We start from the raw sequence: 22,036 nt of genomic DNA, 5'->3' as shown, positions 1-22,036 counted from the left end.
AACTCCGGGAAGACTTCCTGGAGGAGTAAATCCACCGGCTGGGGGCGCCAATATCTGCCCAGACTACGTCGGGGCCAGCCCCGCCCCCTTCGGACACGCCCATTGGGGGCGGGGCCAGCGCCGGAAGCAGCCCCCGGCGGAAGCCCGGCCGGATCGCGGGCGCCCTCTTCCTGACTTGCCCTGGGCCTCCGCCCCGCCCACCCGAAAGTGGGTGAAAGGTCAGCAGCGCCGGCGCTGCGGCTAGGGCAACGCGGCGGAGCGGGGCGGGCTGGAGACAGGCTACGGACTGGCTGACTTAACAGACCAGGGCGGAGGAATTATGGCTGACAGGCCGAAGCCTATCAGTCCTATCAAGAACCTGCTGGCCGGCGGCTTCGGTGGCATGTGCCTGGTGTTCGTGGGGCACCCGCTGGACACGGTCAAGGTGCAGGGCGGCGGGAGGGACTGATTGAAGGGCAGGTGGCCCAGGCGGGCGGCGCGAGGCGCAGCCCCGGGACTGAAGGGGGACCTGTGAGTTTTCCATGAGAAGTCGAGGGAGCCTCTCTTTCTCCCCTTTCAGGGTGAGGGAGAATCTGTACCTCGCGCCCGGGCGCAGAGTGAGCAGCTTCTAACCGCCCGTCAAGGGGTCGCATTTAAAGTTCTCTGTTCGGCCATCTCTCCTGACCCTGCCCGACGTTTTGGGGGATGAGAAAGAAAAAGCTCTGATTTCAGCCAACACTAGCATTATCATCAAGGTAGAAACAGGTTCCCTGTAAAGCCTACCTTAGGAAGAGAGCTAAAGACAGGGGCAATATTATTCTGGAGATGCCTTTTGACACACTCCCCAGGAGCCAGAGTGCCCTTTAACTATCTCCCTCCCACCATTCCCGCTCTAGGGAGGGATCTGGCCACCTTTAGCTTGTCACCGCAAGGCAGCCTGAGTGGCCTCCTGGGCAGAGGCGTCCCTATGGGCAGCGATGTTATCTGCAGGAACTGAGCCTTTTCCAAGGAAAGCGGGTGTGTGGTTTCGCCCAGGGCCTGGCGGACCCTAACTCTTCCTGGTGCAGAAGCCATACTCAAATTGAGGTTACGGGAGGGAGGAAAGTCATCAAGTTGTGTGTTCGCTGGTCTTCTCACACCCTCGCCTCAACTCTTACCTGCGCAACGTTTAGCAAAGCCTTGCAGGAGACCAAAGTCCAAGCCCTGTAACTTGTCATTCAAGGCCTTGCTAAAGGCGTTTTTCACTTTATTGAAAGGTAGTTTTCAGTCTTGTTTCTGTACACAGAGTTGGAGGAAATTGACAGGTCATGGCCAGGGTGGGCCTGTTGGGAGGAGACATGAGTCTTATAGGGTTGGAAGTGAGCTTTGGGGTACTTCCTCATGTTTGGGGGTTGAGAAAGAAAAAACGTCTCCCCAAAGCTCTGATTTCAGCCAACACTAACATTATCATCAAGGTAGAAACAGGTTCCCTGTAAAGCCTGCCTTAGGAAGAGCGCTAAAGACAGAGGCAATATTATTCTGGAGATGCCTTTTGACACACTCCCCAGCAGCCAGAGTGCCCTGTAACTGTCTCCCTCCCACCTTTCCCATTCTAGGGAAGGATCGTGTCAGACTTGGTCTGCAGGCTCTTTGCTGCCTGTCCTCCAGAGGGGGAACTTCCCAAAGGTAGAGCTAGTATTTGGATGATTCTATAGCAAGACCAGGATTAAAGCAGCCAGGCTGGAGAGGGCACTGTGCAACATGAAATCAGGTATTTATTCAGCTGATGGTAAATGCTGTGTGTGTTAGTGCTTCCAAAAGTCATTGTTGCAAGCAGCACTCTCCATTAAGGGAGGAGGATTGTCTGGTCTTTCTTCCTATTCCTGATCCATGTGGGCAGAGATCTCATTTCAGACTTCTTTTTTGTGTGGAGAACATACACAGAAAAACATACACAAATTCAGCGGCTTCTACATGTACATTTCAGTGACACTGATTACATTCTTCCAGCTGTGCAGCCATTCTCACTCTCCTTTTCTGAGTTGTTTGTTTTAGGCATTTTATTATATAAAATTTTTTTTTTTTTATTGTGCATTAGATGAAAGTTTACAGAGCAAATTGATTTCCCATTTGATAGTTTGTACATAAAGTGTTCCATGACATTGATGTCATTCCCCGTTTCTGCCCTAGGTTCCACATTTCCTTTAGTCTTGATTTTCTACCCCTTCCTGCCTTCTTATTTTTGCTTTTGGGCAGATGTTGCCCTTTTGATCTCATATAATTGGTTGTTCTAAGGAGCACCTTCCTCTCGGGTGTTATTGTTTATTTTATGGACCTGTCTATGGTTTAGCTGAAAGGTGGAGTCTGGGAATGTTTCCAATTCCAGTTCAGTAGGGTGTCTTAGGGCAATAGTCTTGGGGGTTCCTCCAGTCTCTGTTAGACCAGTAAGTCTGTTTTTTTTTGTGAATTTGATTTTTCATTCTACAATTTTTCTCCTGCCCTGTCTGGGACCCTCATTTGTGATCCCTGTCAGAGAGGTCAGTGGTGGTAGCCAGTTACCATCTAGTACTTTTGGTCTCGGGGTTGTGTAGGCCATGGTACATGTGGTCCATTAGTCCTTTGGATTAATTGCTCCCTTGAGTCTTTGGTTTTCTTCACTCCCCTTTGCTCTAGACAGAGATCAATAGTTGTATCTTAGATGGCCGCTTGCAAGCTTTTAAGACAAGACGCTACTCACCAAAGTAGGATGCAGAACTTTGTCTTTATGAACTATGTTGTGCTGGTTGATGTAGATGTCTCCTGAGTCTATGGTCCTTTGCCTTAGAGCCTAGGAACTTCATCCTAGGTGTTGGGTTATGTCTAAGAGTTTGCCCTGGCTGTGGCTCTTGTGTGCTCCATTGTCTATATTAATATATAACAAGCACCTACAGTTAAGTATGTAGTAATATCCACCATCAAACCTGTATATCTGCAGGTGAGTGTGTTCCCTTACACCCTCCCACACCTCTTGGCATACCTATCTTCCTATATATCCATTTGTAAATTATTGTTTTAATACTATTGTTGCAGGATTGTCTATGCTATACTAATTACTGTTGTTGCCCTTTGTTCCTGCGTTCCTCTCAGTGACCTCCTTTGCGCTGGACATGTTGTGCCGACTTCCTCCACATTATGTATTGTCTTTCCCTTCACCAATATTAACGTGTGTCTTCTATCTGTTTGGTAATTTTCCCTCCCTTACCCTCCCATCGCTTGTAACTATCAAATAATTTTTTTTCCTAATGTGTAAACTTCTTCTTGTTTTTTATTATAGTGATCTCATATTTGTCCTTTTGTGATTTACTTACTTCACTCAGCATACAAATTCATCCATGTTGTGAGATACTTTGTGGATTCATCATTTTTCTTTATCGTTGTGTAGTATTCCATTGTGTGTATTACTACAGTGTGTTAATCCATTCATCTGTTGATGGGCACTTAGGTTGTTTCCATCTTTTTGCTATTGTGAATAATGCTACAATGAACATGGGTGTGCATGTCTGTTTGTGCCACAGCTCTTATTTCTTTAGGGTATATACCTAGGAGTGGGATTGCTGTATCATATGGTATTTCTGTTTCTAGCTTTTTGAGGTAGCGCCATACCATTTTCCATAGTGGTTTTACCATTTTATATTCCCACTAGAAGTGTATAAGAGTTCCAGTCTCCCCACAACCTTGCCAACATTTGTTATTTTCTGTTTTTTTTTGATCAGTGCCAGTAATGTTGGGTGAGATGGTATTTCATTGTGGTTTTGATTTACATCTCTCTAATGATTAATGATCACGAGCATTTTTTCATGTGTTTGTTTTTCATGTCTTCTTTGGTGAAGCGTCTGTTCATATCCTTTGTCCATTTTTTAATTGGATTGTTTGTCTTTTCGTTGTTGAGATGTTGATGTTTTCTATAAATTTTAGAGATTAGACCCTTGTCAGATATGTCTTAGCCAAAATTTTTTTCCCAGTCTGTGAGTTCTCTTTTTACTCTTTTGGAGTAGTCTTTTGATAAGCTAAGTGTTTAATTTTTAGGCAGTCCCATTTATCTAGTTCATCTTCTCCTGTTTGTGCATTTTTAGTTATGTTTGGTATTCTATTTATGCCATATTTTAGGGCCCCTAGCATTGTCCCTATTTTTTCTTCCATGATCGTTATAGTTTTGAGTTTTATATTTAGGTCATTGATCCATTTTGAGTTAGTTTTTGCGTACAGTGTGAGGTATGGGTCCTATTTTATTTTTTTAGAAATGGACATCCAGTTTTGCCAGCACCATTTGTTAAAGGGAGTATCTTTTCCTCATTTAATGAACTTTGGCCCTTTGTCAAAGATCAGCTGTCCATAGGGTGGGTGGATTTATGTCTGGGTTCTTAATTCTTTTCCATTGGTCTATGTGTCTGTCATTGTACCACCATCAGGCTGTTTTGACTACCATGGCTATGTAGTAGGTACTGGGATCAGGTAGTGTGAAGCCTCCTACTTTGTTTGTTTTCTTCAATGATGCTTTACTTATCTGGGGCCTCTTTCCTTTCCAAAGTTGGTGATTAGTTTTTCCATCTTCTTAACAAATGCTGTTGGTATTTGGGTTGGAATTGCATTATATCTATAGATCGGTTTGGGTGGTGTTAACATTTTCACAATGTTGAGTCTTTCTATCCATGAGCATGGTATGTTTTTCCACTTATGTAGGTCTCTTTTGGTTTCTTGCAATAGTGTTTTGTTGTTTTATTTGTATAGGTCTTTTATGTCCCTGGTTAGATTTATTCCTAAGTATTTTGTCTTTTAGGGGGCTATTGTAATTGGTATTGTTTTCCTGATTTCCTTTTCAAAGTTCTCTTTGCTGATGTAGAGGAATCCAACATATTTTTGTATGTTGATCTTGTATTCTGCTACTTTGCTGAATCCTTCTATTAGTTCAGTAGCATTCTTGTGGAATCTTTGGAGTTTTCTATGTATGGGATCATATCATCTGCGAATAGGGATATTTTTACTTCTTCCTTAACAATTTGAATGCTAGGACTTCCAGCACAATGTTGAATAAGAGTGGTGATAAAGGGCATCCTTGTCTGGTTCCTATTCTCGAGAGGAATGCTTTCAGTCTCCATGTTGAGAATAATGTTGGCTGTTGGTTTTGTATAAATGCCTTTTTTATGTTGAGAAATTTCCCTTCTATTCCTATTTTGCTTAGAGTTTTTTTTTTTTTTAAATCAGGAATGGGTGTTGGGATTTGTCAAATGCCTTCTCAGCATTGATTGGGATGATCATGTGAGTCTTTTCTTTTCTTTGTACATGTGGTGGATTACGTTGATTTTCTGATGTTGAATCATCTTGCATACCTAGTATGTATCCCACTTGGTCATGATGTAAAATTTTTTTCATATGCTGTTGAATTCTATTGGCTAGAAATTTTGTTGAGAATTATTTCATCTGTATTCATGAGGGATAAAACCAAAAGCAAACTTGTTGCCATTGAGTTGATTCCGACTTATAGCGACCCTATAGGGATATTCATGAAGGATATTGGTCTGTAATTTTCTTTTTCTGTGATGTCTTTGCCTGGCTTTGGTGTCAGGGTTATGCTGGCTTTATAGAATGAATTTGGGAATACTCTTTCCTTTTCTATACTCTGAAATATTTTGAATAGTATTGGTGTGTGTGCTCTTCTCTGAATGTTTGATAGAATTCCCCAGTGAAGCCGTCTGGGCCAGAGCTTTTTTTGGTTGGAAGTTTTTTTTATTGCCTCTTCAACTCTATTTTTGCTATGGGTCTGTTCAGTTCTTCTACATCAGTTTCTGTTAGTTTAGGCAGGTTGTGTGTTTTTAGAAATTTGTCCAGTTCTAGGTTTTCAAATTTGTTGCAGTACAATTTTTCATAGTATTCTGTTATGATCCTTTTTATTTCAGTTGGTTCTGTTGTAATGTCACCCATCTCATTTCTTACTGGGGTTATTTGCTACCTCTCCTGCTTTTCTTTTGTCAGTTTGGCCAATAGTTTGTCATTTTGTTGATCCATTCATTTATTTCTGTTCTAATCTTGATTATTTCCTTTCTTTTGGTGACTGTGGGCTTCTTTTGCTGCTGTCTTTCTATTTGTTTGTGTTGTAGGATTAATGTTTTGATTTTGGCCCTTCTTTTTTGATATGTTCATTTATTACTATGACTTGACCTCTGAGCACTGCTTTTGCTGTGTCCCAAAGGTTTTGGAAAGATATGTTTTAATTCTTATTTGATTATAGGATTTTTTTTTTAAATTCCATCTTTGATTTCGTCTGTTACCCAGTGGTTTTTAAGCAAGATGTTATTCAGTTTCCATGTATTTGATTTTTTTCCGTTTGCTCTTCTTGTTACTGATTCCTACTTTTATGGTGTTGTGATCAGAGAAAATGCTTTGTATTATTTCAGCATTTTGAAATTTGTTGATGCTTGCTTTGTGGCCTAAAATGTGGTCTATTCTGGAGACTGTTACACATGCATTGGAAAAGAATGTATGCTGTGCTGTTGGTTGAAGTGTTCTATATCTGTGTATGAGGTTAAGTTGGTTGATATATGGCATTTAGATCTTCTGTGTCTTTGTTGAGTTTCTTTCTAGATGTTCTGTCCTTCACCGAAAGTGGTGTGTTTAAGTCTCCTACTATTATTGTGGAACTGTCTCTTTCTCTTTTCAATGCTGCTAAAGTTTGTTTTATGTATTTTGGAGCCCTGTCATTGGGTGCATATATATTTATTATGGTTTTGTCCTCTTAGTGGATTTACCATTATATAATATGTCCTTCCTTATCTTTTATGGTGGATTTTGCCTTAAAGGCTATTTTATCAGAGATTAATATTGCCACTCCTATTCTTTTTTCGTTATTGTTTGCTTGATACATTTTTTCCCATCCTTTGAGTTTTAGTTTGTTTATGTCTTTGTATCTAAGGTGTGTCTCTTGTTGACAGCATGTTGCTGGATCTTGTTTGTTTGTTTTTTTAATCCATTCTGCTACTCTGTGTCTCTTTCCTCTTACATTTAAGCCATTAACATTCAGTGTGATTATCAGTAGGTATGTGTTTACTGTTGTCATTTCATTGTACTTTTTTTTGTGTGTGTGATGTTGACAGTCTCTTTGTCCCACTTAATTTTCTGTACTGAGTTCTTTTTGTTTGTGGATTTTCTTTTCATTTCTTTTGTTGTTGTTGATTTTGTGTTTACTGAGTCTTTATGTTTTTCTTCTTTTTTATTTTGATGAGTAGGTTTGTTAACTTTCTTTGCGGTTACCTTGAAATTTGCTTTTATCTTCCTAAGTTTAAACCAGTGTTTTATTTCTTGCTATCTCCTTGACTTCCTCTCCCTATGAAAGTTCTATAGCTACATTGTTTATCCCTCCTTTTTTGTTTTGATGTCATCATTTACAGATTGATGTCTCTGGTTCTTTGAATTCAGTCTTTTAACTTTTATTTTTGAGACTTCTTTATCTGGGTTGATATCTGGCTGATGTTGTCCTGTGTCCTAATCTCAGGTTGTTGTCTGCTATTGGTTCTCTATCCGAAGGACTCCCTTTAATATTTCTTGTAAGTTTGGTCTGGTTTTTACAAATTCCCTTAATTTCTGTTTATCTGGAAATGTCTAATTTCTGGTTTTTACAAATTCCCTTAATTTCTGTTTATCTGGAAATGTCTAATTTCACCATTGTATTTAAGAGGCAGTTTTGCTGGATATATAATTCTTGGTTTGCTATTTTTTTTCTTTTAAGGTTTTGTATATGCTGTCCCATTGCCTTCTTGCCTGCATGGTTTCTGCTGGGTAATCATAGCTGAGTCTTATTTGTTTCCTTTGTAGGTGACTTTGTTTTTTTCAAAGCTCTCTCAGGATTCTTTCTTTGTCTTTGGTTTTGGCAAGTTTGATTATGATACGTTTGGGTGACTTCCTGTTGGCTCTCCTGTATGGAGTTTGTTGAACTTCATGGGTGTATATCTATTGTCTTTCATGATATTAGGGAAGTTTTCTGCCAGAAAATCTTTGAAAATTCGCTTTGTGTTTTCGATTGCCTCCCCCTGTTCTGGAACCCTGATCATGTGCAAATTTTTCCTACTGATAGTGTTCTACATAGTTCTTAGGCTTTCTTCATTCTTTTTTTCTGATTTTTCCTCAAACAAATTGGTGTCAAGGGATTTGTCTTCAAATTTGCTGATTCCGTCTTGTATTGTTTTGGTTCTACTCCTGTATCCGTCTATTGAGTCGTATATCTCTGAAATTTTTATTGTTAATCTTTTGGATTTCTAGTTGCTGTTTTAATATGGTTTGTAATTAATTAATTTATTTTTTCTTGTATTGTTTTCCTGAATTCTTTATTGCTTTGTTTGTATTTTCCTTAATTTTGTCTGTGTTCCTTGATTTTGTCTGTGTTTTTCTTGATCTCTTGGAGAGCCCTGTATATTAGTCTTTGAATTCCTTATCAGATAGTTTCATTACCATTTCTTCCTCTGGAAAGTTTTTTGGTTCTTTATTTTGGTCACTTGCTGGAGCCATCTTGTCCTGCTTCTTTATGTGATTTGCTGTTGTCTTGTTGTCTCCAAAGCATCAACAAGTTATTATGTTTATTTATTGTTTGTTTGTTTGCTATGTCCTGTATTTTTGTTTTGCTCTGGTATATCCAAGTAGGCTGGATGTGTGTGCTACTCTGACCTCTATTCTGGCTGCATTGCAGCTCTCATCTGCTGTCTTTGGGTGGGGGGGTCAGCAACTCAGTGCATGCGCATGGGTCTCTGTTTGCTGGTCTTGCAGGGCAGCTGAGGATGTAGCTGGCATTTCTGGTGTGGTGATGTATCTGTCTGGCCAGTCACCTGGCCATGGACACAGGGGACGTTCTCCCTGGTCGCTGGGTTGGGTGTTGTATATGTGTTCTGTCAATTGCTGGGTGGTTGGGGCAAGACTGCCTGGGTTATTGATCACTGGGTGGCTGGTTCGGAAACTCTCACCAACAGTCTTGGGTGGTCAGGGCTGCATGGGGGTGTTTGGAGTGGGCACAAGCTTCTGGTTATGGGGAGGAGGCGATGTGGGGGATGAGGTGGGGGGATGTCACATGTCCACGGGTGCCCAGTTGGAAGCTGTGCCCTTGTCCATTAGAATGTGCCATGGGGGATGTTCTGCATCCAATCCTTAGGTCCCCAGTACAGGTGGCTATAGGGAGTAGGAGGCACTGCCAGCTGCCAGGCCCCTGGCACAGGTGACTGGAAGGAGTGAGAGGAACTGCTGGCCCTCAGGTCCCCGGTGTGGGTGGCCGGAGGGAGTAGGAGGCACTGTTGGCCCTTGGGCCCCAGCACAGGTGGCTGGTGGGAATAGGAGGTGCTGCAGGTCCCTGGGCCCCTGGCGCCAGTGGCTGAGTGAAGGGGCGGGTGCCTCCAGTCCATGGGCTCCTGGCTTAGGGGGTGGGGTGGTGGTGGATGCTGCTAGACTGTGATCTTGTGTGGGAAGGGGGCTGGGCAAAGGGGGGTGGGCACAGGGGACACGGGTGGGCCCAGTGAGTAAGGTGTGTGCAGGGCGGGAACTTTTGCAGGGCGGGAACCATTCCTGCCTGGCTCTGGACATGAGTGCAGAGTTGCTTCTGCTTGGCTGCACCAGGTGATGGGGGTTTTGGCTGGGAACGCTTCTTGCTTTGTCTCAGTATGGCCACGCTATGCAGGTTTGGCTAGCGGGGCACTGGCAATCTGTAATTCTCCGTGTCTGCTTTTTTTGTACTATCTCTCCCTCCACTTGGTGCTCAGTCCGATTCTTCAGCCTTGTCTTTGATGCTCAAGGTTGCAAGGTTGTCATCTATATCAGATTCACTTGTTTTCTTAGGTCTTTGTTGTAAGAGAAACATTATGAATTGTCTAACTACTCCATCTTGGACTGCCTCCTCTGTTTCAGGCATTTTAATCCAGGTAGAGATCTTGTTAGTTCCAGGCATTTTAGTCTTGAGAACCTCTCTTTAAATCAAAACAAAACCCTTAGTTGCCTTATCTAAGGGATAAACAAAATGCAGTATATCCATAAAATGGAATATTATTCGGCAGTAAAAAAGAATGAAGTACCAAGACATTCTGCAATGTAGATAACCTTAAAAACTTTATGCTAAGTGAAAGAAGCCAGGCGCAGAAGACTATAATTGTATGATTCCACTTATATGAAATGTCCAGAATTGGCACATCCATAGAGACAGAAAGTAGATTAGTGGTTGCTAGGGGCTGAGAAGAGTGAGGAATGGAGAGTGATTATTAAATGGGTAGAGGGCTTCTTTTTGGGGTGATGAAAATGTTCTAAAATTGATTATAATGATGGTTGCACGACTCTGTTGAATATACTAAATACAATGGAATTGTACACTTTAAATAGGTAAATCTTATGGCATGTGAAAGAAAGCCAAAAAAAAAACAAAATTGACTGGAGCTGTATTAATTTGAAGCATTGACTTCCAAGTGTCTTACTCACATGCTGACAAGTTGGTGCTGGCTGTTGTCAGGAGAGCTCATTTCCCCACAACACGAGCTTCTCCACGCTGTTTGAGTATCCTCACAACACGGTGACTGACTTCCCCCAGAGCAAGTAATTCTGGAAAGAGAGAACCAGGGAGAAGCTGACTTTTTTTATCATCTAGCCTCAGAAACCACATAGCATCAATTCCACCACATCTATTTGTTAGAAGTGAGTCACTCATTCTGGCCAACATTCAAGGGTAGGGGAATTAGGATCTACCCCTCACCTTTTGAAGGGGGAGAGTGTCAAGGAATGAGCAGACAGAATTGAAAAGCACCATACTGGGTAAGAATGGATGAGGGCTTGGCCTAGGAGAATGACTCAGAAAGAGAGAGGAAGAAATGATTCTGGGAGCCTCTTGATAGGACCACTCCAGTGGACTTGGTGCTTGAGTGATAACAGCAGGAAGAACAGCTGGGAGTAGTCGGAGATGATGCTAGGGTTCAAATCCCAGGAAAGAGAGAGTAGGACAATGACTCTGATACAAACGGGGCATTCATGAGGAGGGTGAGATTCTGGAGGCTATTTGAGGCAGATGGGAAGCGCTTGAATAGGGAGAGCTTTCCCAGGCAGTTGAAAATGTAGGCCTAAAGTTGATGGGGGGAGAAGGTCTGATGATGGCGTCACTGAGCAGAAGCGAAGCCCTGGATTGGGCCAGAGAAGTAGAGTGCTTCTGGAGAATGTCGAGGGTAAAAAAGGAGACAAAAGGGAGAGCACTAAGAAGGGAGATTTAAAGAGAGAGACAGTTTGAAGCATTAAATACATCAAAAGATCAAGAATGATGAGGACCAAGAAAAGTAGGATGAAATCTTCCTTACTCCAAAATGCCTTTGTTGGGCATTGTACCTAACCAAGACGTCACTACACATGGATGGGGGTGGTAGCTGAGGCCTGGAGCTTTGTCATCAGTCAGGTCTGGCCTCAGCTCACTTTCTCCAATTATTGACATGCCACTTAAATTCACTAAGCCTGATCTCTTTGTCTGTAAATGGGAAATACTTATTCCGTTGAATCATTGTGGAATTTATTAGATAAGAAGTAAATAATGGAAATAAGTGAATGAGGAAATCAAAGAAATTGCCACTCTCTAAAAGCAGTCTAATGACTTGTGAGTGTAGGGTTTTGAGTGAATTGGAGGAAAGAGAAGTCTGGATCCAGCAGGTTAAGTGGATGCTGAAGACATGGGCATCCCAGGTACAGATTTTTCTGTTCATAGTTTGTGAGACATTTGGGCCATTGCTGCTGACAGGCAGTTCTGAATCTGGGAGATGACTATGTTTTAACTTCTGGTTTCAGGTCCGACTGCAGACGCAGCCCTCAAGTCCACCTGTACAGCCTCCCATGTACTCTGGGACCTTTGACTGTTTCCGGAAGACTCTTATTAGAGAGGTACGGTGTCTTGGTGCTGGGCATTCCTCTGACTCGGAGGAACACATTTACAGGGTTGGTTTGTTGCTCACCCAAGTGGGTAGGGTAACTTTTCACAGCTCTGCTGGAGGTCTAGCCCATAGCTGTGGCTCCCTCACTGTGCCATTCCAGGCCTTCCTTCTGTTATACCTGCTCTGGAGTCTTTGATAGTTCTAGCTGCTGTTTGTTTTTTTGTTGTTGTTTTTCCTGTTTTAATAATTTATTTTCTTTTTGTTGTTGTTGTTGTTGAGACTATGCGCATCAGAACATACACCAATCCTACAAGTTCTAAATGTACAATTCAGTGATATTGATTACATTCTTCAAGTTATGCAACCATTCTCACTCTCCTCTTCTGAATTATTACTTCTCCATTAACATAAACTCACTGCCCCCTAAGTTTCCTATCTAATCTTTTGAGGTGTCATTGTTAATTTGATCCCTTATAGATAGTTCTTTAAAAGAACACAATGCTCAAGGCAGACATTCTTTACTAACTAAGCTAAACTATTGTTTGGTTTAAAGAAGACTTTAGGGGGTATTTTTGGTTTAAGTTTAAGGTTTAAACGTTATCTCAGGGCAATAGTCTTAAGGGTTCCAGCCACGTTGGCTCCAGAAAGTCTAGATTCCATGAGAATTTGAAATTCTGTTCTGCATTTTCTCCTCTTGATCGGGATTCTTCTGTAGACTTTTTGATCAAAGAGCCAGGCACCATCCAGTTCTTCTGGTCTCATGGCAAAGGAGGCAGTTGTTCATGGAGGTAGTTAGCCACACACTCCATTTCCTCCTCCTCCGCCTGCCTCTCCTTCTTTCTCTGTTGCTCCAGGCAAATAGAGACCAACTGTTGTGCCTTGGATTGCTGCTTGCAAGTTCTTAAGACCCCAGGCACTATGCAGTAAACAATGAGGTTGAACAGAAGCACTACCACACGATAATAGCAATAATAGTTAACTGGGATGTCCCATGAAACCATGACCCTATACCTCCAAACCAAGAAACCAAATCCCATGATGCTAATAAAATGGTTCTGTCTTTGGAAGGCAGAATTAAGACCAACGGGAATTGGTGAGAAATAATTGGAGATATGAAATGGAAGGAAAATACCAATCTGGATCAGTCAGTTTGCCAGGAGTCAGTGGCAGAAGCTCATGTGAAGTCTGGAGGAAAAGTCAACCAGTCACAGAAACACTTAGTGAGGCCAACAGATTTTCTAAATCTCTAAACAGAGACATTAAATCAGTTCAGGTTTATTGGATTACATAATTTTTCAGATATTTTGAAGAGTAAAAACATGGAATTTTTAAAAAGTAATATTAGTCATATTTATTACTCACTTCATTAGCACATGTGTAAAAAGACCTTCTTAGGACATTTTCTCTTTCTTTGTTTCCTAAAACATAATTGTCAAATGAATAAACACTCTATTAAAAATGTGGACTTAGGAAGTGAGAGGCAGGTATCACCCAGATAAAAAGGAAATGCTGTTAAGTAATGGTCTTAGCCTTGGAGGAGAGGTTGTTCCCAGGGTTCTTGCAGGACTCATCTGTAGGAGGAAGATTTCGAGGTGGGGTCCACTCGAGCTCCCTTGGGTGAAGCAGTGCTGCCCTTTCTTCTATAAAGTGTTAACTGCTTGCATCTGTGGTGCCCAGGATGGAGTTTAATCAGTGCCCAGTGGATCCTCTAGGCTCTGGTCAGCCCTTACAGAAGAGAGGCAGTTTTCAACGCCTCTTAGTTGACAAACATTATTGAATACTTGTCTGGGAGTGGGCAGTGTGCTGGGTGCTGGGGACCTGGGGAAAATCGCTTGTATAAACCCAACTGACTGCAGAATCAAGTAGGAGTCCTTAGTCCATGTTTGTGGTGTCTGTGGTTTTTGCTATGCCAGAGTGAGCTCTCTGCTTTCTGGAGCTGCCAGGCAGGGCTCTCAGTTGTGCTGCATGGAGCTGAGCGGGCTGGCAGAGTGGAAGGAAGGCTGGACAAGTTGTCGGAGGCATGGATTTGGCCCTTCAAGACCTAGGTGGCCTCGGCCCAGGTGGGGAGCTGTGGGAGGTGCTTTGAAAGAATTTGTCATGGATTCTATAGATCTTCCTTAGAACCTTCCCTGTCCCATTCATCCTTTCCTATTTATTGCCTCTGTACTTTGTCCTCAGTGAGGCCACCTGTAGCCTGTAGCAGTGTTAGGCCTTTGCAAGATCCAGGCAGGTGCTGACAGGTACAGTTTCTACGTACCCATTTCTATATGATATGCATTTACTACTATACTTTATATACATTTTTAATGTGTTTTAGCTATCCATTTGTGGTAGATGATTTTTAACTCTTACACTTCTATCCCCTCTCTGCCCTGCCTGTATAATTTTGTATCACACTTTGTGGTTTAATCCATCTTACTGTTTTCATGATTATAACTTTGTATGATTTTTTTCTCTTTACCAAATAATGTACCGTGATGTGTGTTTTCATTTCCTTTGCAACTTTTTGTTTCTCTTGGGGTTAGGTTAATGATCATGTCAATGTCTTTTGTTGGGTTTTCTTTTTGAGTCACTGTCTCTGTCATCCTGTACCCTAACTCCTCTGTAGAATACCTCTCCGTTTGGTTTTCCACTGCCCAAACAGCTATAGTCTGTTGTTCCAGTGTGTGTTATTTTGTTCTGTTTTTTCTTGGAAACATCCCTCTCGGAGTCCTCCTCCTCCTGCTCCCATCTGGATGTGCTGCTTCCCAGGCCTTTTGTACCCAGTGCCATCTTGGCAAGCCCCTTCCCCTCTCTTGGGGTGAATGCCTGGTCTCCTGGCTCTCAGATCTTCCTATTCCTTGGCTTACTACCTCATTTAGTTGGAATATCATCTGTCTATCTGTCTGTCTAATTATTTGTTGGCTACCACATAGTTGCTTTCATTACCAAACTGTACTGGTTAAAATTGATGTTCAGTCCTAATATTATTATTTTTTTAATACTAAAAATAACATGTCTTGATACTTAGAAAATACAAAAATTTCTTAATCACTTGTAACTTCACCCCAAGGAAATCAGATCACATTGTATCTGTTTTGTAGCTTGTTTTTTTTGCTTAGTAGTCTCTTCCCTGGTTACAATGTGATTTTATGACTGTGTGATAGTCCATTTATGGAATTCCCATAAATTTGTCTCCTCTTTGGGGCTTTTAGATTCATTCCAAAGTTTTGGCACCTTATAGATGTCTGACATCATTCTTTTTACATCTCTGAATATTTCCTTAGAATAAATTCTGGATGGAGAATTTTGGGACAAAAGGATATATACATATTGCCAGATTGCCTTGCAGAATGGGACCTCTTTCCACTCCCTCTAGCAGTATATAAGCGGAAAATTATTTCTGATAAATGTAGGGGTTTTCTTCCATTCTAAAGCTCTCCTTGCTTGGAGGAGAGGTAAAGGAAGAAAGCCACAGGTTAGACGACACGCTGCTTCCCTGTTTCAGTGGCGTAAGGGGTGGCTGGTGTCTGTAAACAGCTCCTGCTTCAATGATTTCTTGCAGGGCATCACAGGACTGTATCGGGGCATGGCTGCCCCCATCATTGGCGTCACCCCCATGTTTGCTGTTTGCTTCTTTGGATATGGTTTGGGGAAGAGACTGCAACAGAAATCCCCAGAGGACGTGCTCAGGTGAGTACTTGTGGGCGCAGAGCACTCAGTGCTGTTCTGCCTGATGGTATGACATGGGTTACAGGAAAGAACCTTGGCAGACAGGCAAGGGATGTCCTCCTGGGCCCCTGAGATAGGATCCTGGGAGCTTCGCATGAGAGAGGTGGCTGATTTTCTTTTGCCCTGGGATCTAAAAGGGAAAAAGAAAAAAACCAGACTACTCCCCTAGTTGTCATAATTGCTTCTGGGGATACTAGTAATACCAACCCCGCAGAGCTATTGGGAGCTCTGAATGCTAAAATGAATGTAAAATGCTGTGAACAGTACTGGTGCTACAGCAGCAACAGCAATAGCGTCGTTGTTTTCCACCACCTGGTTGAGAAAAGGGAAGCTTCCAACTTCTTTTTCCTTTATTTTTATAACATTATTATAATATGATTATAATTATTTCAGATATTAGTTTCTCTGTTAAAGCGAAATAGATTAGCATGTTTTCTTTTAGTAAACTTCGAGAAGTTGGATTTGAGTGTTAAGAGGCAGCTAAGTTGGAATTACAGCACAGAATTTACAGAGTCATTAATGAAAACAGCTGGGGTTCTCAGGATGCTGGGGAATTCTGAGCAGAAACATCACATGACAAGGTGCCCTCAGTCTGAGCCAAGCAGGGTGACAGCCCCTGGAAGGGGTTGCAGGCAGCACAGGACCCACAGAGGCTGGCCAGGCTTGGGATCCAGGAACTCAAGGGAGGGAAACCCAGGCTGCCATGTGGTTGTCTTCTGTTGCTACTTCAGGCCACAGCCAGTGAGAGTCTAGGATGTAGATAGAGGTGCTTGTAACATGAAACTCTTTCTGGAGTCCTTGGGACCCTCTGAATGTGCTCAGCTTCTATAAACAGACACAGGTAGCCCTGAATGTGTGTGAAGGATACATCCTTTCTGACTGCGTGGCTTTTCAGTGCCTGTGCTGGCTCACAGCTGTAACAGAGCCATGCATGAGGCCCCCCAGCAGGGTCATCACCGGTACTTTGGCCTGTGTTTCTGTGCAGCCACATCAGCTCCCAGAGAAACACCCTTCCTGCCTAAGCAATGACTGAGACACTTAGGACCCCATCCCCATAATCCTGCCAGCCCTGTCACATTCACCTCCCTGTAGTAACTTTTGGGGGTGATGTGGAAAGTAGCATTACCAGTGCTTTGAAATGGGTGAGGTAGAAGCCCAGGAAGGTCCAGCTCTCACAGGTACCTCCGTGGGTTGGGTGGGGTGCTGGTGGCAGAAAGGACCAGGCAGTGATAGAATGTCCCCATGGTGCCATGTGTACACACAGAGAGACCCCTTTCAGAGGAAAGTCCCCAGTCCCAGGAGATGGAGAGGTGCCCAGCTTGGGGTCTGGCCATCCGGGCATCCTGAGAAGAATAGAACATGTTAGTCTAATGGAGGGAAATTTAGTTGCCAGGAGGGCTTCTCTTGAGGACAGCAGTGTGAAGTGATTGTGAAGGAGGCCATGCATGAAAGCAAGTCTCTTGCCTGTGTAACAGTCAGCTTGTGTGCTGGGCGTGTGTGCCTGGTGTGTGCCTGCGACAGATGCGTGAGCCCTGACCAGGGTGAGTGCATGGAAAATCAGGGCTGCTGAGACTGGTGGTGTCCTGCCTGGAGGCAAGGACCTGTAGTGAATGTCTCTCTACCCCATTTTGCATCTGTTCCTCAGGACTTGGGCTCCTTGTTTACTGGAACCAGCCTGAAGACTCAGCCTTTGGGGCTTGGGATCAGGAGGGGCCTGAGGCTCAGGCCACTCTGAAAAGTTTTCAGCAACATTTGCTAAGTTGTGGAGACTGCTGAAATGCTGTTAATTGTAGCTTTGTGCCCCAGTGTCTCCAGACCATGTTGGTATTGCTCATCCCCAAGAGAAAAGGAAGATTCAGAGGTGGTACAGACAACAGGGGGAGATAGATGCTAGGAGCCCCATACTCCTTGGCATACTCAATGTGGCTCATTCTGTGGGCACTGGAGTGAGGCCCCATATCTCTGGTTATGGAGGATCATTCCCTGCAGAGGGGGGCCACAGGACCATCATGCCTACCTGGGTGGTATCGTGGCTGCCAGGCCCAGAGGAGATTTCTGTCTGAGCCTTTCTCAGTGTCTTATAAATTCCTTGCAGCTGACCTGGATGCCCCTTGGCCTGTGGAGGTGACCACAGCCATTCTTCTTGGCCTTGAGGCTGCCTTGCTTGAGTCTTGGCTTAAAATGTTCTCAGATCCTTGGTGACCCAGGGGAGGTAAGGTAGGATGGGAACTGGGGTTGACTGAGGTCCAGATCCTTGGTTAGAGGCTTTTTCTCTAACAACTCGGCATTTTACAGAGAGAGAGTCAAGGATTAGAGAGACCTGGAACTTGTCCATAGTCACTGCTTGGAAGGCCCAGGGATGGAATTTATACTCTAAAGCTTCTGCCGTGGGTGGGGCCACTTGAGTGTGCAACTCCTGTTGCTCTTGGCACTGAGACCTCTGCCCTGGAAAACTTGATATCAGAATGCCCCTGTGGGCTGTGTGCCATCGAGTAGAGGGTTTCCTAGGTTGTAGTCTTTACAGGAGCAGATCGCCAGCTATTTTCTCCCACTGAGTTGCTAGTGGGTTCAAACCACCAACCTTTAGGTTAGCAGCTGAGCACTTAAACATGCACCACCCAGGCTCCTTATAGAAGGCACCTGGAACGTGACTTTTGTGTGAAATCTGATTTGTGGCTGGGCTTCTGCCCACTCCAAGTACTTACTTTTTCTTACAAAGCTATCGTTTTTGCTGGGATTGCCCTGTCTGGGGTAGTTAGTCACTGTCTTAGTCACAGGTGCCTGCCTATGGTTTTTGTTTTTAATGCAGCTACCCCCAGCTGTTTGCAGCTGGGATGTTATCTGGCGTATTCACCACAGTAATCATGACCCCAGGAGAGCGGATCAAGTGCTTGTTACAGGTAAGAGTGTGATCTGGGTGGAGGCGGCTAGCTTTTACCATTTAGTGCACAGTTTTGTCTGGATGTTTATCTCCTGTCACCTTTTATAAAGACTTCAGGTCAGGTGTGCAAATCAATTTCAGGGTTCTCAGAAATATGGAAGCAGTCGTAGGACAATCAAGAATCAGGACAATATAACAAACCAACCAAAAAGTCACGCCTGTGACATGCCGGATCAGACCTATCTGCCTTTATTAGCAGCCACTTTAGGAACCCTGAAAGGTAAGTCATATTTCATCAGGTAGAAGGGAGGCTGCTCCTGCCCCGGTGCCCTGAGAGTGCCTGGTGTTGTTCTCAGGCTGAGGGTGTGAACTGATTGCCTACCTTGGTTATCCGGTCTTACCCTGTAGTAAGGAATGTTACTGCATCTTTCTTCTAATGGCTGAAATAATTTAATATATAATTCTTGCTAGAAAAGTTTTTCTATTGTACTTTAGATAAGGGTTTACAGAGCAAATTTGTTTCTCAATAAACAATACACATTATTTTGTGACATTCATTGCAATCCCCACAATGTGACAGCATGTGTCCAGTTCCTGTCCCTTCCTGCCTTCTCATCTTGCTTTTGGGCAGGAGTTGCCCATTTGGTCTGGTATATTTGTTTTTTAATTTTTTTTATTATACTTAATTTTTTTTAAATTTCTTTTATTGTACTTTAGATAAAGGTTTATAGAACAAATAGTTTCTCATTAAACAGTCAGTACATATATTGTTTAATGACATTGGTTAACAACCCTATGATTGGTTAACAACCCGATGACATGTCAACACTCTCCCTTCTCGACCTTAGAGGACCCATTTTTTTTTTTTTTTTGGTGAAAATATACATAGCCAAAGTTACACCATTTCGAAAGTTTCTACACGTACAATTCAGTGACATTGATTACATTCCTACAGTTGTGCTGCTATTCTCACTGTCCTTTTCCAAATTATTCCATCACAGTTATCTTCAACTCACTGCCCCCTAGGCCTCCCATCAAACCTTTTGAGTTGCTGTTGTCAATTTGATCTCACATCGATAGTTCGTTTTTTTATTTTTTTGGTACCTTAGATGAAGGTTTGCAGAACCAATAGTTTCTCATTAAACAGTTAGTACACATACTGCCCTGTGACAATGGTTAACAACCCCACGACATGTCAACCCTCTCCCTTCTCGACCTTTTTTTTTTTTTGGTGAAAATCTACATAGCCAAAGATACACCATTTCAAAAATTTCTACATGCACAGTTCAATGACATCGACTACGCTCTTTCAGTTTTGCTGCTATTCTCACTTTAGATGAAGGTTTACAGAACAAAATAGTTTCTCATTAAACAGTACGCATGTTGCCCTATGACAATGGTTAACAACTTCACATCAACACTATCCTTACTCGACCTTGGGTTCCCTATCACCAGCTTTCCTGTCCCCTTCTGCCTTCTAGTCCTTGTCCCTGGACTGCTCTGCCTCATTAGTCCCATTTGGTTTTATGGGGCTGTCCACTCCCCGGCTGAATGGTGAACCTCGGAAGTGACTTCACCACTGAGCTAAAAGGGTGTCTGGGGGGCCATACTCTCGGGGTTTCTCCAGTCTCCTTTAGGCCAGTAAATCTGGTCTTTTTTTTTGTGAGTTAGAATTTTGTTCTACATCCTTCTCCAGCTCTGTCCAGAACCCTCTGTTGTTATCCCGGTCAGAGCAGTCAGTGGTAATAGGCGGGCACCATCTAGCTGTACTGGACTCAGTCTGGTGGAGGCCTTGGTAGCTGTGGTCCATTAGTCCTTCAGACTAATCTTTCCCTTGTATCCTGTTCTCTTCACACTTCCTTGCTCCCGAAGGGATGAGACCAGTGGAGTATCTTAGATGGCTGTTCACAGGCTTTTAAGACCCCAGACGCTACTCACCAAGGTAGAATGTAGAACATTGTCTTCATAAACTGTGTTATGCCAGTTGAGCTAGATGTTCCCCGAGACCATGGTTCCTACAGCCCTCTGCCCAGCAATTCAGTCCCTCAGGGAGTTTGGAAGTGTCTCTGGAGCTTCCATGACCTTTCCTTGTACAAGTTATGCTGGCTTCCCCAGTATTGTGTACTGTCTTACCCTTCACCAAAGTTACCACTTATCTATTATCTATTTAGTCCCCCTCCCCCCACCCATCCCTTGTAACCAACAAAGATTGTTTTTGTGTGTAAACTTTTACATGAGTTTCTACAGTAGAGGTTTCATAGAATATATGTCCTTTTGTGATTGACTTATTTCACTCAGCATAAGGTCCTCCAGTTTAATTCATATTATGAGATGCTTCACAGATTCATCATTGTTCTTTATTGTTGCATAATACTCCATTGTGTGTATGTACCATAGTTTGTTTATTCATTCTTCTGTTGATGGGCATCTAGGTTGTTTCCATCTTTTTGCTATTGTGAACAGTGCTGCAATGAACATGGGTGTGCGTATGTCTATTCGTGTGATGGCTCTTATTTCTCTAGGATATATTCCTAGGAGTGGGATTGCATTTTTCAGTGCTTTTTTTGTGGTGCTGACATTTTCTTTGTTCCTGTTACTCTCCTGTGCTGAGTTCCTTTTGTTTGTGGATTTTTTTTCCCATTTCTTTTGTTTTTCTAGATTTTTTTTTTACTGAGATTTTGTGTTTTTCTTCTTTATTTTGATGAGTAGGTTTGTTAACTTTCTTTGTGGTTACCTTAAAATTTACCTTTACCTTCCTAGATTTGAACCAGTCTATTATTATTTGGTACCGCCTTGCCTTCCTCTCCATTAGAAGGTTCTATCCCTACACCGTTTATTCCCTCCTTTATTGTTCTGATGCTGTTGTCAATTACAAATTAACCTCTCTGGTTCCCTTTGTAATTCTTTTGGTTTTGCATGGTCCTTAAGAGTTCATTTCCTAGGTTTGTATCTGGCTAGTACAATCCTGTGTCCTATATTCAGCCTGTTGTCTGATGTTGTTTGTTCTCAGTTCTAAGGACTCCCTTTAATAAGTCTTGTAAGTTTTGTTTGGTTTTTACATAGTCCTCTAATTTCTGTTTATCCAGAAATGACCTAATTTCACCATCCTATTTGAATGAGAGTTTTGCAGGATATATTATTCTTGGCTGGCAGTTTTTTTCTTTCAAGGTTTTATGTGTGTCATCCCATTGCCTTCTTGCCTGCATGGTTTCTGACAAATAATCTGAGCTTAGTCTTAGTGTTTCTCCTCGGTATGTGACTTTTTGTTTTTCTCAAGTTGCTCTCAGGATTCTTTGTCTGTCTTTGGTTTTAGTGAGTGTGATTATGATATGCCTTGGTGATTTTCTTTTGGGGTCTGTCCTGTATGGGGTTCATTGAGCTTCTTGGATGGTCAGCTTTTTATCTTGCATGATATTGGGGAAGTTTTCTGTCAGCAATTCTTCAATGATCCTGTCTGTGTTTTCTGTTTTCTTCTCCTGTTCTGGAACTCCGATCACTTGCAGATTTTTGCTTTTGATTATATCCCACATAATTCTCAGTGATTCTTCGTTTTTCTTTGTTCTTTTTTCTGATTTTTCCTCAAACA

The 22,036-nt window shown here is 42.7% G+C and overlaps 1 protein-coding gene across 1 annotated transcript in view; it reads left to right on the top strand.

Moving 5' to 3' along the window:
• The first annotated feature begins 302 nt into the window (after window positions 1-302).
• SLC25A20 (solute carrier family 25 member 20) overlaps window positions 303-22,036 on the top strand; it is a 30,946-nt gene continuing 9,212 nt past the window's right edge. The window contains exons 1-4 of the mRNA XM_004368505.2: window positions 303-424; window positions 11,776-11,868; window positions 15,403-15,530; window positions 18,379-18,469. Of these exons, the coding sequence (XP_004368562.1) occupies window positions 320-424; window positions 11,776-11,868; window positions 15,403-15,530; window positions 18,379-18,469 (417 nt within the window). The 5' untranslated portion in view covers window positions 303-319. The remainder of the gene's footprint in view (window positions 425-11,775; window positions 11,869-15,402; window positions 15,531-18,378; window positions 18,470-22,036) is intronic.

Source organism: Trichechus manatus, unplaced genomic scaffold, assembly GCF_000243295.1.
Source record: "Trichechus manatus latirostris isolate Lorelei unplaced genomic scaffold, TriManLat1.0 scaffold00001, whole genome shotgun sequence".
Taxonomy (NCBI): domain Eukaryota; kingdom Metazoa; phylum Chordata; class Mammalia; order Sirenia; family Trichechidae; genus Trichechus; species Trichechus manatus.
Note: the sequence above shows the minus strand (reverse complement) of the source record. Positions and strands in the feature narration are given on the sequence as shown.